General features: G+C 55.4%; 1 protein-coding gene across 10 annotated transcripts in view; it reads right to left on the reverse strand.

The window, feature by feature from the left end:
* Window positions 1-2,783: 2,783 nt before the first annotated feature.
* Window positions 2,784-18,703, reverse strand: part of ALPL (alkaline phosphatase, biomineralization associated) — a 54,573-nt gene continuing 38,653 nt past the window's right edge. For all 10 annotated transcript variants that reach the window (XM_072975182.1, XM_072975185.1, XM_072975180.1 and 7 more), the window contains 10 exons: window positions 17,415-17,534; window positions 17,003-17,118; window positions 15,784-15,958; window positions 14,866-15,041; window positions 11,484-11,627; window positions 9,508-9,577; window positions 7,293-7,427; window positions 5,080-5,271; window positions 4,498-4,617; window positions 2,784-3,802 (listed from right to left, as the gene is read on the reverse strand). In XM_072975182.1, coding sequence (XP_072831283.1) covers window positions 3,537-3,802; window positions 4,498-4,617; window positions 5,080-5,271; window positions 7,293-7,427; window positions 9,508-9,577; window positions 11,484-11,627; window positions 14,866-15,041; window positions 15,784-15,958; window positions 17,003-17,118; window positions 17,415-17,534 — 1,514 coding nt within the window. In that variant the 3' untranslated portion in view covers window positions 2,784-3,536. The remainder of the gene's footprint in view (window positions 3,803-4,497; window positions 4,618-5,079; window positions 5,272-7,292; window positions 7,428-9,507; window positions 9,578-11,483; window positions 11,628-14,865; window positions 15,042-15,783; window positions 15,959-17,002; window positions 17,119-17,414; window positions 17,535-18,703) is intronic.

Below are 18,703 nucleotides of genomic sequence, written 5' to 3' on the forward strand. Positions count from 1 at the left end.
TCAAAAATGATGCTTATGCCTCAGCTCCAGAACATCCCATGGCTCCCCAGGGTCTTCATGGCCTGAGGAGCACGTGACTTGGAAGGCACCCTGAACATAAGTGAAGCTGAGACAAGATAGCCTGAGCTTCCTACACCCCTCCTTACTATAGAGCAAAGGTTCCCAATCCTGGGGAGGAGGAGAATTTTGTTCCCTAAGAGTCTAGTGAGGAGGGGCCAGGAATGTTGCTAACCATTCTATGATGCGCAGGATGGTCCTCACAACAGAGAAACATTCAGCCCCAAGTGTCCAAGGTTGAGAACCTGCTGATGTTGTTGGTGCGAAGCAGCCACTCAACTGAAGACTACATTTCCCAGTCCCCTTCTGCATCTAGATGGGATCATGTGACTAGTTCTCATCAATGGACTGTGAGAAGTGATGTGTGTCACTTCCAGGAGGAAGTGGTTAAAAAGCAGGCCAGCACCATCAATGTGCTGGTCAGATGGAACTTGGATACATGTTCTAGTTAGAACATCTGGAACTTAGAGGAGAGCAGAACCACATGGTGGAAAGAGCCTGGGTCCCAGAGGCACCACCAGATGTTTCAGATAGAAATAAGCATATTGTGTTAAGTTCTGGATTTCTCTTTAACAGAAGACAGAGTTCTCTGGACGACTGGAGGAGGATTTGTCAGCTTACCTTTGTTCTTCCTCCTTGAGAAAGCATCTTACAGTTATCCTGAGCCTTTAGTTCCATGGGTGCTGATGAGTAGAGCTGGGACTTCTGCCTGGATCCCTGGTTTGGATTAGGACCCAGAACCGCCAACAGTTAGAATGAAGGGGTGATGAGTGAGCTGAAGGTGCAGGGGCCCAGCTGGGGTGATGGAGACTTGAGGAAGGCTCTGGAGCAGTGGTGCTTGAACACTCTTGATTCCTCCTAAACCATGGCCTGCACTCCGGGCAGGAAGAGCTGCTTGTTCCTCATGGGACCCTAAGCACTATGAGTTTGGCACTGTGCTGAGCACTCGATACTCAGAAGTAGGAATGGATCAGCGAAGTTAATGAACTCTCCCTAGTTCATAGAAAAGAGAAAGTGATGGAGCAGAGACAAGAGTCCCTATCTCTCTGACTCACAGCTTTTGAACCCCATCAGTGTATCCCAAAGTTTAACAGATGATGTTGACGCCTTGTTTGTATCCCTTGAGCATTTACTGTTCCAGCACATGCCTGGAGGCTTTCTCTCAGCCCTTCCAGGGGTGGTTGGAAGGGCCAGGGTGTTCATTTTCCCAGGAGCGGCCCTTAGCCAATGAGAGATGAGAGCTGGGGACTAAATACCACAGCAGGGTAACTCTGAGATGCATCTTTTATGCTGTATCTTGGAGGCCCACAGTGAGACTGAGTCCTAGTTGCCCATAATGGTAACCTGCTTAATAACACACCCTTTATCAGCTCTCTTCCCCTCCCCACTCTGCTTGGTGCTCTCTGGGTTCCTTTTACAAACTACTTGTACTGAAATCCTTGTCTCAGAGCCTGCCTCTGGGAAACTCAACCTAGGACACAAAGTATTGTTTGCACAACCTGAGACATGTAAGTTGATTTTGGGTGGTAGTGGTGAACTTTGAAAAACAGACTACTTACATGTGAATTTGAAGAAGTGTTTAGGAAATGATAGTACAGAGGTATGATAAAAGTTGTGAAGAAAAACAAATGAAAATGCTGCATTATAGCGCTGAAGATGAGGGGTCTCTGGCCTGGCAAGAATGTAGGCATATAGTTTAATTTGTCATCCCAACTTCAGTTTAGCTGTGCTTCCCTTTTTGCCAGGACTGTTAGGAAGCTCAGAGAGAAATCTGCTCAAATGAGTTTTCATCCCTGAAGAATGCTCTGTTTCTGACAGTTTCTGGTCTTCTCGAGTTCATATTTAACTGGCGTGTGTTATGAGTCATTAGTACTGGCTGCCTTGGAACCTTGTTGGCAGGAGGTTGGAATGCATTATAAACAAATAAAGGATGTCATTAAGTATAGAAGCTTTGTAATCAAACCTCAGCTCCACAATCTTGGGGACCTTGGGTCACTCACATCACCTCCTGCACCCCTGGTTTCATCATCTATAAGTGTGGGTGATGGGGGCCTGCTTCCTAGTGAGGATTAAATGAACTGAATGCATAGACGCATCGAGGACAGAGATTGGCGGACGATAAATGATCAGTGTTAATCCTTAGCATTAGTATCATTACTGGGACTTTCATTACAGTGAGGCACAAGGAGCCAACTCGGGGGACTCTGTATACACCCCAATATCAGGTGTAACCCTGAGCCTAGTGTGACATCTAGGCTGAAGCTCTGTGAGAGCAGAGCGCTGATCGCCACTAAAATTCTTTAAGACCTAGTCCCGTGCTCGCTCACACTCAGTACTCGAATAGCTGGATAAAGAAGCAGCTAAGATGGCCCAAGGCAGGCAACTCTGTTTGTGGGCGCCGTGCAACGAGGCTGTCCCAGGGCCCTTCAAGGCCTTTCTGCTGTGGGTTTCAGGGCACAGAGGCACCCTTCGCTAATCCTCAAAGCACCTCTTGAGTGGGCCACCTTCCACTTTACAGATAGAGAAACGGAGAGGCAGAGACCCAAAGCACTTTGTCCAAAGTCTCGCAGGTAATGAGTGGTGAAGCCCCCAGGTCAGCTGGAGACCCCTTCCTCCCTTCCCAGCCCCACCTGCACCCCTGGGCCCCGAGTTGGGTTCTTCCCAGAGAAATGAGCTTATTTCAGTCTCTTCCTCACTGACCACAAAGACTCAGTTCTGTCCTCAGAAATATTTGGAAAGTTTTATTTAAATGTTTTGTGTTCCCTTTTAACCAACACCAAAAAGAGAAAATTGTTTGGCTGATTCAAACAGGAGAGTCGCTTCAGAGAGGAGCTGGCATGTGTGTTCAGAGCTGGGAAGTGTCTGCTTGGCCAGGTTGCTCTTCCCAGCCTGGGCCACCCCGGGCTTGGACAGCCAGTCCTGGGAGCTGACTTCCGGGGAGCCCCTGGCAGCTTTGGAATGAACAAGTGAGCAAATCCCCATCTTGAACAGAAGGACTTGGTCTCCCCTGCCCTTAGGACTGGGCCTGGGGACAGGGCCACGCACATGGTGGAGCCTGGTGGGTTCTAGAGGAAGGAGATGGGGGTGAGAGGGTCAGATCCAGAATGTTCCATAGAAGCTCCAGGGCCTCTGGGTCTGGAGAAATATGTTTGCTAGAAAAATAAGACGCTTTGAGAATTTCTGCAGTCTATGCTCTCTGCCTGCCCAAGAGAAACCTACCCTGTTGGCCAAAGGGGCAGCGGGCTGGGGCGACGGCTGGAGGCCAGGAACTGGTCTGGCCCCAGTGGAGGATTCCAGAGGGGAGCAAGGCAGGCAGCAGGCAGACTTTGGTTTCCTGGGTCCCCTTTCTGGCAGCTGCAGAGGCTGGGGAGGCCCTCGCCTCCCGCCCCTTGAGGTGTGGGCTGCCGGGCAGTGGGCAGCGCTGGGAGCGGGAGGCCAGCCGTCCGTCATGGGCTGGTGGGTGCCCGGGCCCTGGGCCCTCAGAACAGGATGCCCAGGGGGAGCAGGGCCAGCAGGAGTGGCAGGGGGCCTGGGGAGGGGCTGCCCGACGAGCTGGCTGAGGCACAGTGGTCACGGTTGGCACCGATGCAGGCGGCATAAGCCATCACGTGGGGGATATAGTTCTGCTCGTGGACGCCGTGCAGCAAGTGGGCCATGGGGCCCTTGGCGAAGACAGCTACATCCTCCCCGCCGTGGGTCTCGTGGCGCAGGGGCACAGCGGACTGGGCCTGGTAGTTGTTGTGAGCTGCGGGCCAGAAGAAACTCCAGGTGAGAGCCTACCAGGGGCCTGGCACTATTCCCCTTCCGTTCCCCGTCCAGGCTGGCTCGAATGCTCCCACGGTATAGAAGACACTGAGGCTCATCGTAGGGAAGTCACTTTGCGTGGGGGCCACAGGACTCAGGCCTGAGTCTGTTCTGACACAGAAGCCTGCATTCTCAACCCCCAGACCTCATCTGGGCCATTTGGATTAGAAGGGAAGAGTCAACCCTGGCGAGCTTCTTATCATTGGCTGTGCCATTAGACCCCAGGGGCCACTGGGGACATCATGTACGAACAAACATTCAATAATATGGAATTGGATAAGCAAACTGGGAAGGCGCATATACTGAAATATTATGCAGCAGGTAAAAATGACAGTGTACCACAGCGAGCACCTGCACATGCCAGGCACCTCACCAAGCTCATCAGACCTGTTCAGTCTTTCAGACAACCTTGGGAGGCAGACACTTTTATGGAGGAAAGTGAAGCTAAAAAGGCAAAGTCATGTGCCCAAAGTCACAGAGCTGTTAGATTTCAGGAGGGGATTCAAATTGACATTGTTCTGACTCAAGTCTTGGCTATTCTGAGATCCCTGGCCTTAACCACAGGACTACATTGTCTCCAAGCCCACCCCTGAGGGATGCCCTGTCCCCTCCCAGCCCTGCGCCTTGCAGTCTCACCATAGTCCACCATGGAGACATTCTCTCGCTCACCACCCACCACCTTGTAGCCAGGCCCGTTGCCGTACAGGATGGCGGTGAAGGGTTTCTTGTCCGTGTCGCTCACCATGGGGGCGAGACCTGCATAGGGAGGCATTGGTCCAGGAGTCATGTTGGAGCACCAGGAGTACAGTCCCCAGCCCTCAGCTTGGCAATTCTTGGGTCCCCTTTCAAGGATGCCACCTTCCAAAACCAATTTATTTTCCAACCAATCATCTCTCATTTCCACTGTGCCCATATCCCTTCCATCTGTTGGTCCATCCGTCCATTCATTCATCTCCATCCTTTCCTCTCCCCTGTCCATTCATCCATCCTTTCATTCTTCTACCCATTCATCATCCAGGTAGCCATCCATCCAAATACCCATGCATTCACTTCACTCTATCCCCCGGTCCTGTGTTCTCTACCTGTCAGGAACTTCTACCCAATTCTGAGTCTCACATGTGCCAGGCCCTGAGCTTGCAAACACTGGCACCCTACTCTTGCTCCCAGATGGCAGACCTTGGGAGTGCCTAGTGCCCACCCCAATGGAGGCCCACCTACCAAAGATAGAGTTGCCACGGGGGGTGTACCCGCCAAAGGTAAAGACGTGGGAGTGGTCAGCAGTGACGACGGTCAGTGTGTCTTCCACAGAGGTCATGGTGCCCGCTTGCTCGATGGCCCGGTCCATCTCCACCGCCTCGTGCAGCGCCTGCTTGGCTTTGCCCTCATGGTGCCCGTGGTCAATCCTGCCCCCTTGAACACCAAGGCAAAGGCTTCTGGTGAGACCTGACCCCCAAGCCCCATCCCACAACCACTGGGTCAAACTCTTTGCTGGGGATTTCCGTGGGCCAGGCACCTCCAGCCTTTGACACAGCCATTCAACCTTTACAGTAGCTCAGAGTTGCTGGATCACAGGTCCACGCGTGGAGAGGCTTTAAAGCAGCTCCACCACCCCATGCTACTCCCAGCACCGCTTTTTCAGCTGCTTGAGTCTCTGAAGCCCTCAGAGAGGTAGGGGAGGGGCCCAACATGCCTGAATGCCTACTAGGAGCCAAGCTGATGTCTTGCAGAAATGGGTACAATCAGCTCCATTCACACACGGAGCAGCCAAGGCTGAGAGTGGGGAAGTGACGTGTCCAAGGTAGGATCTGCTGGGATTTGAATTCAGTTGTGACTCATTCTAAAGTCCTGTTTTTCCATCTCCACTTTGAATACATCCCTTCTGAGCGTAAGGCACACTCCAGAAGGTGAAAAGTCCTCAGTGCCTGGGCAGTGCCCACAGCAGCCCTCCACAAGGCCTGGGGAAACCTGCACCCCATGCCACCTCCCCCAGGTGAGCACAGGCGGCCTGGCGTTAAACCTGGCTTAAAGGTCACTGCTCAGGCTGTGTGACTTGAGGGAACGCCTCCGCATCTCTACCAGAAGACAATGCCTGGGTGGACACTCCCAACTCTGAGGGTCCTGAGCCTGGGCGCCTGCCTGCCCTGCCTGCCCGCCAGCCTGAGCCTCACCACGCTGGCCTGGCAGAATGGCAGGGTGGGTCCCTCCTTTGTTGTGGTTCTGGGAGCAGTTGGTCTGGCAGGCCCTGTCCTGGCCCGGCTCACAAAGAGAACCGTTCCCGGGGGAGCCTGTGCTCACCACCGCTGGTTTCTGGCTGGTTCCTCAGCGTCAGAGCCCTGTTCAGGGCCAGGCGAGACCGCCGTGATTGAGTGGGAACCCCGGGGTTTGGCAAGCAAGCAGCCAAGCTGGGCTGGCGGCCGCTGGCCTCTGGGGGGTGGAGGGGCCCGAGCACGTGTGTATGTGTGGTGGGAGTATGTGTGCAAACATGTCCGTGTGTGTGTGTGCATGTAGAACATGGAAGACAATGGTTGTTAGCACTCTGGAAGATTCTGGAAGCTTTATCATTTCCTCTCACTTCCTCTTGTTATTGACTTACCTATTGTGTAATCATAATAATGATAATAATAGTAACACTGAGGATGTATTCTCTGCTGGGCCCTGTTCCAAGTACATTATGTCTCTAAATGTAGTGGATGCTAATAACACTTCTTGGAAAGGGGGCCTCATTTTACAGAAATGTACAGGTAGAGGTCACATGGCCAGTGGGTGGCAGCATCAGGACAACGACCTCAGGGCCTTGCAACAGCGCTGGGAAACCCCACGAACCTCGGCACTGCTGCTTCCCAAAGGGTCTGGTTCTCCCAACCCAGGGACCCAAGATACCCCAGGGCCTGCCCGGGCCTCCTCCTCCCAGGGATAGGACATGGATCTGACCTCGGCCCCGCACAGGCCCAGTGGCAGCAGATGTCCACTGTCCAGCTGCAAGGGCTCCCGCAGACCACTGGGCATCTGCAGAGGAAGACCCTGGGCCTGTATCCTCGGGCCCAGCCAGGCAGCTGCTCAGAGCGCGGGTATCTACCAAGGCCTGCTGATTTGTCTTTTGGGAGGAGTGAAGCTGAGGGGGCCTCATGCCCCTCCAGAGCCAAGCCTTGGGGAGGGACCCCTGAAAGGAAGAAACCTGCTGCCTCTCTCAGGAAGCCTTCCTGGACTAGTAAGCCTAATGTGCCATCTCCTTGCCCAAAGAACAGTGTGCTGGGCTGGGAGCTTCAGCACTGCCCCCTTCTCCTCCAGTCGATAACCCATCCTCCCCAAAGGAATTTCCCTGCTTACCCTCAAACTGGACAGTTGTCTCTGAGAGTCAGACCGCCCTGCCCCCTGAACCCATCTGGAAGTTCCCAGGGAAGCGGCCCTGCAGCCAGGTCTGAGGCCCCTACCTTCCACCAGCAAGAAGAAGCCTTTGGGGTTCTTGTTCAGAATCTTGATGGCCGTCTTCACCATCTCGGAGAGCGAAGGGTCAGTCACATTGTTCCTGTTGAGCTCATACTGCATGTCTCCTGGCTCAAAAAGACCTGAGGAGGACCCGGGAGGAGGTGGGGGTCTCAGGGGTGCAGTCTCCTCACACGCAACTTGGGGGTAGAGTCGGGGGAGGGAAACTCATCTGGATGGCTCTTGTGAGCCCGAATTGTGCCAGGCGCTTTGGGAGTGCTGCCTCCTCTCCTGTTCATAGCCATGCCACAGTGAGGGGGACAGCTGTGTCCACTTTACAGAGGAGGAAACTGAGGCTCAGATGTTTCATAATGTGCTATTTTTGGTTGCTAAGTGGGAGATCTGGGGTTCAAATCCATCAGCCCACCCCTAGTCCTAAGGGCCCTGAACACAGCACTGTGTCTTCAGGCAGAGGACTATGTCCTGGGCTCGAGCAGGCAGCCTGGGTATGTATCTATCTGTCATTTACAGGTCAGGTTGGGAGGGCACAGTACCCTGTGCAGTGAAACAGTAGAAGGTTTGGGGGTCACTGTCCCTTCTGTTCACTGAGCTTGGCTTTTTCCCTTGTGAAATAAGAAGAGTGGTCCACTCCTTGCCCATGTCATGATTCCACATGTGCTGGGTTGGGGTTTCCAGTCCTGGACGTCCTTCCAGGACACCTTGCCCCTCCATGAGTGTGTGCAGCCAAAGAAGTGCTCACTCTATGCCACGTGCTATTCTAAGTGCTTTGGAAGATGCATTCTAGGATGCCGCCAGATAATCCCTGCCTCCTGGAGTTCATGCCCGTGTGTGTCCGTCCCTCACTGACTAGGACTAGGCTGGACATCCAATGGAAAACTGCAGAAATGATGGTGTGTGACTTCTAGGCCAGGACATAAGACACTGTAGCTTCTGCCTTGCACGCTCTTACACTTCTAGCGGAAGCCAAGCGCCACGTTGTGAGGGCGCTCAAGCAGCTCTCTGAAGAGATTCAGGAGGCAATGGACTGAGGCCGGCTGCCAACAGCCTGTGCCAACTAATTAGCCATGTGAGTGAGCCATTTTGGAAGCCCCAGCCACAGCACTGCCTTCAGATGACTGCAACCTCATGAAAGACCCAGCTAAACCACTTCCAAAGAAACTGTGGAGTAATCAAGGTTTAGTCTTGTTTTAAATGGTTAAGTTTTGGGATTATGTTATGCAGCAACAGATAACTTACACATTAGTTCATTTAATCCTCATGACAACCCTAAGGTAGGCCCTGTCATTATCCCCATTTCATAGAAGAGTCATTATTTTTTGCTTTATAGAAGAGAACACTGAGGCACAGAGAGGAGAAACCACTTGCCCGAGGTTGCCCAGCTCACAGGTGGTAGGAGCTCACAGGATCTGAACTTAGCACTCTGGATCTAAGATCCACGAGTGGCACTGCCATGCCCCCAGGTACATACACAGCTCTACACAGCCAGCATGGGGTACAGGCTGTGTGCTGTGTGACCCAGGTAAGCAGAGGGCTGTGTGTATGTCTGGGGGATCCCCCAGGTGCCCAGCTCTGAGCCCATAATCTCCAACGACACACCCAGGACCCAGGGGCTGTGATCTTTGGGAAAGTTGGCAGGAAGTTTTGCCACCACTTGCTTGGCCCAACAGCCAGGAGGGAAAGAGGACCCAGATGTCTACATGGTGGTGCTCACAGTCTTGTTCCTCCTAGTCTGGAGGTGCCCCCAGCCCCGCACCTGCTTCCCACTCCCCAGAGGGGAGGGGACAACCCTAAGTCAAGACCAGCAGAGACAACCTAGCTGGCTTCCGCCCTGGTCACAGAGCAGGGCTGGCTCTAGGTCCCCCTGCTCCACAGCCAGGGATCTGTCCCGGCTCCAGCGAGGGTTCAGACCCACCTGGGCTGTAACTCTAATTGGCTGTGTGGCATGCCAGGGTCACTTTCCCTCTCTGAGCTTCAGTTTCCCTTTGTGCTCAATGGGGATATTCATCCTGCATGGCCAGCAGATTTCAGATCTAATTCTATGAACCAGAACCCTTTCCTCACCCCTCCCAGGTCCTGGAGCCTGAGGGCAAAGGTCCCTAAGCAGGGGTCAGCCTGGGACCTCATCCCCCAGGGCTGGACTCACACAGCCCCAGCCCCAGGGTACCCAGCTGGGTGTCCTCCACTCCACTCTCCTCTACTTACCCAAGAGGTAGTCCACCATGTGCGGGTCCAGGGCCAGGAGTTCAGTGCGGTTCCAGATATAGTGAGAGTGCTAGGAGGAAGGGCCGGTGTCAGCCGTGCTGGGCCGGGGGAGTCGGAAGAACTGACCCTAGCTGGTCTCAGGTCTGGGGCATGCATTTGTTTCCTTCAGTCATCTAACAATCCCTCCCTGAGGAACTACCATCCTGCCCTCAGGAAATGGCAAATAAACAGGCAATTTTAATGCAGGGAGATGAGAATTCTGAGAGCAGGGGGCGTTGTGAGGCTACAGGCAGGATCAGGGAGGGCTTCCTAGTGGAGGTGATGTCCTAATGGGGCTCTGGAGGACAAGTAGGAATTAATCAGCCTGGGGTCTGGGAGTCGAGTTCCAAGCAGGGGGAGGGATCAAGGAGTAAAGAAGAAGGAGGTGTTGGTTGCAAGGGGCCTTGAGCGCATGCTGAGAGGTATGGGCTATGTGTGTCCTGAGAGCTATAAGGAGTCAGGGAGGAAGCAAAGTCCTAGCTCTGCCCTGGAGACCCCGTCTAAGAGGGGTGTTGGAGGAAGAGCTGCTTCCCCAGGGCACAGAGGCCATAGGAAGGGGATGGCCAGCTTGCCCAGAGATGGCACCATTCAGGTCTGAACTGAGGTCCCCGACTACCAGGAAACAGCTGTGTATCCTTAGAAGAGCCCCTTGCCTTCTCTGTGTAGTGGCATTGGGATCAGAGGTTTTCAAACCTCAGGGGTTGTTATGGGAAGGAGGGTGGGAAGGCTAAGAAACTGGGGCTCCCCTGCTGCCCCCCCTTCACTGAGGTGATTTCTCCTGTGGTTTCTCATTTGACCTTCACGTCACCCATACAAGGAAGGTACTATCATTCTCACTTTACAGATGCGGATACCGAGTGACACAGACTGAGGGGTAAAGGTGAGAATGGCTCTGGAACCCACACTCAGGCATGATTTGTGAAGACTGTGTGATTTATCTGAAACCCCACAGTCATGTCCTGTCCAGTCCAGTGAGATGGGCCCTATTCTCCTGCTTGGTGTTTATACGGAACTCCAGGGTAAGCCCCTGCCTGGGCAAGAAGGATTAAGCTCTGGCCCCATGTTTCAGGTAGAGAAACTGAGGCCGGGAGGGGCAGCGTCCCTCTGGCTTGGGCCAGGAAAGGGCTCTGGCCCCCCCCGAGCTGACTCAGAGGGAATGGGAAAGGTTCAAAGCGACTCGGTCCCACCCCCAGCAACCCTGGGGGGCCATTCCCCGGCCCCTGCCCCCACCTCGCTCGTGGCCCAGCCCCATCCCACAAGGCCTCCCCGGGGGCCAGTCCTGGAACCCTCAGAAACCCAACCCCAGAGTGACATCAAAGTGGCTGCCAGGCTGCTCCCCACTGTCTTCAGCCCTGACCGCAGTCATTTCCAGACCCCAGTGGCCCCAGGCCCAGCGGCCGGCAGACGGACTTTAAGGGCCAGAGCTGCCCCAGGAGCCAGTACTTAGGTCTTCCCACGCTCTGGCCTCCCTGCCCCAGCACGTGCCCTGGCCCTGGCCAAGGCCACATCACAGCCTGGCCCGCACACTCCCCTCCCTGCCACCCCTGCCTGCAAGATCCTCCCCATACTGCCTCCTCCTCCCCCTCCTCCCCTTGCCAGGGCTCCTCAGCCCCTCCTTGTGGTCTGTCCTCTCTGGGTTCCCGTAGGTCCTGGGCTTCTCGCCACCCGAGCACACAGTTTTCCACATTTTCTCAACCATCTGATTCATCCTTTGGACCTCATGCCTACCAGGGGCCCTGCACACAGGTGGACTGACTGTCCGCACAGGTCATTCCTTGGCTGACCACCTACTATGTGCCATTCATATATCTTTTAGGCCCTCTAAACCCACTGAGGTAAGAATTAGGACCCCATTCTACAGAAATGAAAACAGATTCAGAGAGGGCTCCCCAGCCCACTGCGGGCCCCCGCTGTCCCCTGGCCCCCGGACAGGCTACCTTGTGTCTCGGTTTGAAGCTCTTCCAGATGTCGATGAGGTTCAGGCCGTCCAGCCTCGTGCCCCTAGCCTTCTCATCCATGTCATACTCCACATCGGTTCTGTTCTTGGGGAACATGTACTTCCGGCCGCCCCCCATGATCACCTAAAGGGGACAGAGCCATCAGTACCCCGGGGTTTCAGGACGTCCAGAAGCTCCAGTGGCCGCGCTTGGACAGTTGGGCTCCTGGAGCCCGGGGGTGGAGTGGCTGTTTCTCCTGCTTGGCGAGTCCCGGCTTCAGCCCGTGAGTCCTCCCTGAGCCTTCACTTCTCCAACTTGGAGAGATGAAATCATGAGTCTGTTGGGACTGTGGTTTGGGTTTCTGGCTGAAACATTGGAGCTACTGATAACCTCCCTTACCTGGCTTTCCAGAAGCCTGACACACAACTTCGGCTGGTATGAGAATAATACCACTTACAGGGCATCACTGTGTATCGGGCACTAAGGGCTTGAGATACGTGATTTTATTCAACGTCCTACCAAGGCTGCAAGGGAACCTGTGTCACTTGTTTTCCCAATAAAGAAATAGGTGCAGAAATGTGATTTCTTTCTCCCAAGGCCACACAGCCAGTAAAGGGCAGAACCAGGATTCGAACCTGAGGCTTCTTCCACCCTGGCACCAGGGCCCTGCTGCATCCGTGGAGCTGAGGATGGGGACTCCAAGAGCCTCTTCTGCCGCCAGTGAGAGACAGAGTGCCCGCAGGCGAGAGGCCCCCAGCCAGGGAGGCCCTGGGGCAGCCCAGCTGGGAGCCTGGCAAGGGGCAGGCCAGCGCCCACGTCTGTGTAGTCACCGCCAGGCTAATTTTACCCACCAGGCTGACCCTCGTGGGCAGACGGACGCGGGACTGTTTGTTTTCCTTGGGAGTCCATGTTTGAAGTCCTGACTATTTTTAAAACGAGAGCCAAGAGCATAACAGCCACCGCCTGCGGTGACTGCCACACCGGTGTCCTCCTGTCACCGTGGGCGTCAGCCCAGGCCACTGCCCCTGGCCGACACCTTGGGAGAGCACAGCCCAGCGACGGCTGGCCTCAGGTCCACCATCCCGGGACTGGTGTTTCATGGGCCCCCTTCTTGACCTTCCATTCCATCTCCCTCTTCAGAACCCAGCTTCCACAGGGCGGAGGGGGAGCCAGGAGCCCAGGCCGGTGGTGGTATGTGGGGGAAGGTGCCCCGGGACTAGCCTGGATCATGAGGAACCGGAGAGGGCTTCGAAGTCAGACTTGGGTTTGACTCCTGACTCTATCGTGTCTTGACCAAAGGCCTGTCACTTAACCTCTCTGAGCCTCAGTTTCATTATCTATAAAATGGAAATAATGCCCACCCCCAGGACTATCCATCCCCAGGACTGTCCCAGGAGGACAAGGCAGTCACGCAGTGCAGTCCTGGCACCCAGGCGTGGCCACCAGTGGAAGGTATGCTCCAGGTCAGAAGGAGTGGAGATCAGAGCCTTTCGGTGGAGGCAAGCTCCTCACTGTCGGCTCCAGCTGGGAGCTCTGGGGGTGGGGCAGGCTGTGAGAGGAGGGAGAAGGGGACCCCGGGTCACTGGCCCCCTGCCCCCACCACTGTTCCCACAGAACCTGACCCCTTGGCATTTTCAGAGTGGAAAATGAAGCCCCCAATCTTCTTGCCTGGAGCCTCATCATTTCCAGCCCCAGCAAGAACTTCACACACTCATTAAACTCCCAAATAACAGACTTGCTGTTTGGCTTTGGGGTTTGGGTTTGTGTCTTTCATTTTTCTTTTTTTCTTTTTTTTTTTTAGCAAAAGATATTTATTTTCAGGGCGGACACCAGGGTTTTTGTTTCATGTACAGCATGGGGGCTGGGGGGCTTCGGGGTGGTGGTGCTGCAGGGGCAGATGGGCGAGAAAAGGATGAGGAGACTGAGAGAGGAAAGGGAGGAGGGCCTGTCCTCACAGCAGCCCTGCCTCCACACTCCCACCCTAGCTCATGTCCCCACACCTGCACCCTCTGCAGACGCCCACCCCCCACCCCCACCCCGGCTGGAGAAGACCTCCCTTAGGCTCCTGTCCCCTTCCCAGGCTGCTGCCGCCAAATCTCTCTGAAGAGCAGCCCCATAATTACACCCTGTGCTTGTACAACAAATGTTCTCACATCCATGACCTCATCTCGGTCTCCAGAGGCCCTGGGCAGGGGGCAGGTGGGGCTCCCTGTTCCTGCTGCACAGGTGGGGACACTGAGGCTCGGGGAGAGGAAGTGACTTGTCCCCACAGGAAGTGACATGAGTTGGGCAAAGTCAGAATGGCGGCTCAGCCTTGGCTATTCGCTCACCAGGAGCGGTCAACAGGACTGTCTGTCCCAAGATGGGCAACTCACCCCATTGCTCAGAAAACAGAGGTCAGGCATTGGTAGAGGGGCCAAGTGGCACTTAGAAACTTGGGGGATGGCATGGGGTGGGTCTGGGAGCCAGGGAGTTAGTCTGGGGGTGGGTAGAAACAGAGGTAAGGGGTAGGAGGGACCCGGGGGCTTTCTTTAAGCCTCCCTGAACCCTCATCCTAAGCTCAGCAGCCAAAGTCCCCTTGCCTCCCCACCAGCCCCTGGCAGTGGGTAACAGCTTGAAAAAGGAACAAGCCAGAGGTTCTCATTTCAGAACAGAGTAGGGGCCCATCTGAGCACCAGGCGGACGATGCTGGGGTGTGTGTGTGCAGAGCCTGCTCAGTATGTCAAAGCTTGTGTTTCTGGGCAGGGACATGTGGCTGCTCGTGCATAAATGCTACCACTATCTGAGCACTCACAAGGTGTCATGCCTGGTGCCGAACTCTACAGGATTATTTTATTGCAATGGGCTTTCAAGGTAGGTACATGTCACAAAACGGTCATGAAGGGAAGTCTCAGAGAGGTTAAGTAACTGACCCAAGGTCATGCAGCCAGCAAACAGCAGGGCGAGGATTTGAACCCAAGTTTTAAAATAAGAGCTTATGCTAAGCACAGCCCACACCACCTTATTCCTCTGGGCTCGCTGGCTGAGGGCAAGGGACGCGTGCCTGTCTGTGCATGTGGGAAAGTACAGGGCAGGTACTCCCCTCGGATGGCACCGTGTCACCCCCACGCTCCAGGGCAGTGCCAGTTTCCAATTCACAGAATAATCCCCGGGCGCCTGGTTCTTGGGGTGTGGTGGCGGCCACATCAGGGTTCATCCCTCAGCCCCACCGCAGAGAAATCCTTCAGTGCCTCCCTGCCCCAACCACAAATCCCCTAATGGGCTGGGAGCCCTCCCAGGTGTGTGGGGAGCCAGGCCAGGCTGCGTTTCCTGGGCTAGCCTAGACCTGAGGCCCCCACTTCACCAGCCTCTGCCCTGACTGCGCACCCCCCACTCCACTTGCCTCAATATCCTTGATGTTGTGCATGAGCTGGTAGGCAATATCCTTGCAGCCCTGGCTCAGGGCCTCCGGGGGCATCTCGTTGTCCGAGTACCAGTCCCGGTCAGCAGAGTGGGCGTAGGCAGCACTGGGGGTGGCGTGGTTCACTCGCGTGGTGGTCACGATGCCCACAGATTTCCCTAGGGTGCGGGAGAGGAGGGGTTGGCGCGTCTGGAGATGAGGGTGTCCAAACTGCCTCCTTCCTCCCTCTCCTAGCTGAAGACTGGTCAGTTCTGCTGTCTGCCCGGGCCCCAGTCTCTCCATCAGTACTACAGGCAGGGATGGTGGCTTCCGAATATCCTGGCAGCTCAGACACTCTGCCTTTGTGACCTGAGGGTGAGCTACGAGCACCTGGGCTGGAGTCCTCCCCTCCTTGGAGAACCCCCCACTGAGCCCCACTCCTGCTGTCCTGCAAGAAAACCGGGGCCCTTTCTAAGGGCTTTCAGGTGGAGTGTGGTTCTGTCTCCTATGTCAGTTGACCTCATACCCTGACTCCAAAGCTCCTGGGGGTGTGAGCCCGATTCCAAGGAGGAAGGGAGAAGCAGGCATTTCCAGAACTCCCACAGGACCAGCGCTGCAACAGGTTCCATACTTTTCTCATGCCAAACCTATGAGGGGCTATATTTTCATGCCCATTTTATACTCGAATAGACTGAGGGAAATGAGCTGGGAGCAGAATCCATATCTGAATAACCCTCTAAGCCACTGGACTTCGCTGTCGTGGAAGAGAGCCCATGAGTATTCCACAGAGTCCCAAAACATCAGAACAGGGAGAGCCCTGGAGAGCATCTTTCTATCCTCTCCCCATTGTACAGTTGGAAAGACCGAGGCCCAGGCAGGTCACAGAGCTGGGTCCTGTTCTCTGCTGCTGCCCCCACTCACCTGCATCCTTGGCCCAGCGCAAGATGGAGGTGACCTCATTGCCCTGAGTGGTGTTGCACTGGGTGCGCTGGGTGGCTGCGCTCACTCCCACGGTGCCCTCATTGGCCTTCACCCCACACAAGTAGGCAGTGGCAGTGCCCGCGCTGTCAGGGACCTGAGCATTGGTGTTGTATGTCTGCAGGTGGGAAAGGATGGTCAGGAGATGGCCCAGCCTTGGCCCACTCTGCTCCACCCACCCCCCACTCACACCCTGGTGCCCGGGCTTGGAGACAGGCCTCTTGCAGCCTTGGCTGAGCCCTGCTACCCACCGAGGTCCCTCCAGAGCCCCAGGGTCACTTAGCTGCCTGCTTCCTGCCCACACCCTGTGCCTTGGCAGCCAGGGTAGCAGGAAGGAGCCAGAATGCAAGGCTCCAGCACAGGGAGACTTCTTTCCGGGTCTGAGGCTGGGGCTGAGGCTGCAGGAGCCAGCAAGGGGGAGGGGGAGGCAGGTGGGTCCCAGAGAAGGGACTGGGAGGTTGGTTCTTGAAGGAGTGAGGGGAGCTGGGGAAGGGAAGGGAAAGTGACGGAGAGGCAGGACTTAGAATGGGGAGATGGGGAAGCCCCCCTCCCACTGGCTCAGACCTTGAGTACAGACCCTGAAACCATCTGCCTGTCTGCCTGCCCCACCAGTCTGAGAGCCCCTTGAAGGTCCAGAAAACATTACAGTCCCTGCTTCTCCCCCAGTAACAAGAACTTCCACTTTCCATCTGCGCTACCTTGGGAGGGAATGAATGTGACAGAACCCCGATGAAGAGTACACACTGTGTGATTCGGTTTACATCAAGTACAAAAGCAGATACAGCTAATCTATGGTGTTAGAAGTCAGGGGGCAAGGGACTGGAGGGGGCGTGGGGGGACCTCTGGCTGCCATCATGTCCAGTTTCTCGACCTGGAGACTGGTCATACAGACACACGCAGTTTGTGAAAATTCATGCCGTACATGTGTCCACGTCTCTCTAGGTATGTTACATTTCAACAGATTTTTAAATCAATGAGCTGAGACCCACAAAGTCTTGGGAAGCTGCTGCTGCTGTCCTCACTTCACAGTGGGGCCCAGGAGCCCCCAGGAGGGCTGACCGCCTTGTCAGCAGGCTTGAAGAATCCAGTGGACGCCAGCCCCCTGCCCTTTCGTCCACGTGCTGCCGAGCTGAGAGGAGGGAGGCGTGGGGCTGGAGCTCACCTTGGAGAGGGCCACGTAGGGAAACTTGTCCATCTCCAGCCTAGTCTCCTCGCCAGGGCTGTGGTGGAGCTGACCCTTGAGGATGCGGGCGGCTGTCACTGTGGAGACGCCCATCCCTGCGGCAGGGGTGAGGGGCCTCAGTCTCTTGGGCTCCTTGGCTATCCAATCAGCCCTCTCAGGTACCCAAAGCTCCCTAGTTTGGTGCCAAGGCAGGCTGGGCAGTGGGCACCGGAGCATCACTATGTGGCCCCTCTCCTCCTTCCCTCCCCAGACCATCAGGGTCCACAGCCTGGCCCCCCAGCCTCTTTAACACGCCCACCCAGGGCCGCAGCCTCTTCAGTACAGCCCCATTCACCTCCACCCGGCTCCCTGGGCCCCCATCCAGCCCCTCCCTTGGGCCCCCAGGCCTCACCATCTCCCAGGAACATGATGACATTTTTAGCCACATTGGTGTTAAGATTCTGAAGCCTCAGGGCATTTTTCAGGGTCTGCTGAGCTTGGTCTCTCCAGTACTTGGGGTCTTTCTCTTTCTCTGTACAAACAGAGAGGTAGAGTTATTTGGGAGCAGGTGGGGGCAGCTTCCCATCCCCAGCCATGGCTTCTTATTCCTGAGAGCAGAGCTGCAAGCATAGGCCAGTCCAATCCTCCAAAAAAGCCTGTGGACCCTGCATCTTCTCCCCACGTCTAAGACCGGAGACACAAGGCTCAGAGACACCAAGCAACTCGCCCAAGGCCACACAGCTCTGGCAGACACTGGCAGAGCTGGGCTTCACTCCAAAGCCCACGCTCTTTCCTTCCACCCAGCAGAGAGACACTGCGCTAAGGCAGCAAATGAATTGTGCTAGCACAATTAGAAGGGTAATGTTTAACCTATTCAAGAGAACAAACTACTTCCAACTGCAGGAGTCCCCAGATGTATCCAGCCATCAATTATAAACTGCTTGGCTTATTTATTAAAGTAGGCTCAGCAGCAACCTGACTCAGCCCCAGCCCTCTAGCAGGGCTGGGAAGCAAGACTTGCCTTTTGTTTAACGTATCAAATTTAAAGGGGCCACCTACAATCTCACTCCTGTTGGGATAGATCAGCAAAGAAGACGTCCTGTGTCCCTAATCTTGAGAAAAACTGGAACCAGGAATGCCCTCTTTCTCTCTCTCTCCTCCCTGGGCCCAGCCAGCAGTCAATCCTCCAGCGGAAAGAACACTGTAGTGCCCGAAAGACCTTGATCAGAACCGCAGCTGGGCCAAGTCCCAGCTGTGTGCACAAGCCACCTCCCAGAGCCTCAGTTTTCTCCCCATCAGATGTGGTTGTCTATCTCTTCTTCTCAAGGTCCTCACGAGGACCGGATTAGATAAAGCCAGAGACACATCTGACCCCAGGAGGGGATCAACACCCTGCACCCCCAGCAATTCCAGCCCAGATCTGGAATCCCTTTTTCTTCCAAATCGAAGCCCAGGATCCCTGTCCGCAGGGGTCAGGGTCCCTCCCACCATCTGCTGGGCTCTCCTCTGTAGTTGGGCCCCATCAAACCTGCCCATCGGAGCACAGACGCTTAGAGATGGGAGCTCCTAGGGGATTCTCTCTTTCCATGGCCCCCGCTGCATGGATGGGAAGGCCGAGGCCAGGAGAGGTGGGAGGGTCCTGTCCGAGGCCATGTTGCACGTTCATGAGCTGAAGACATAGGCCTCATCCCTTGGCCTGGC

Source organism: Vicugna pacos, chromosome 13, assembly GCF_048564905.1.
Source record: "Vicugna pacos chromosome 13, VicPac4, whole genome shotgun sequence".
NCBI lineage: Eukaryota > Metazoa > Chordata > Mammalia > Artiodactyla > Camelidae > Vicugna > Vicugna pacos.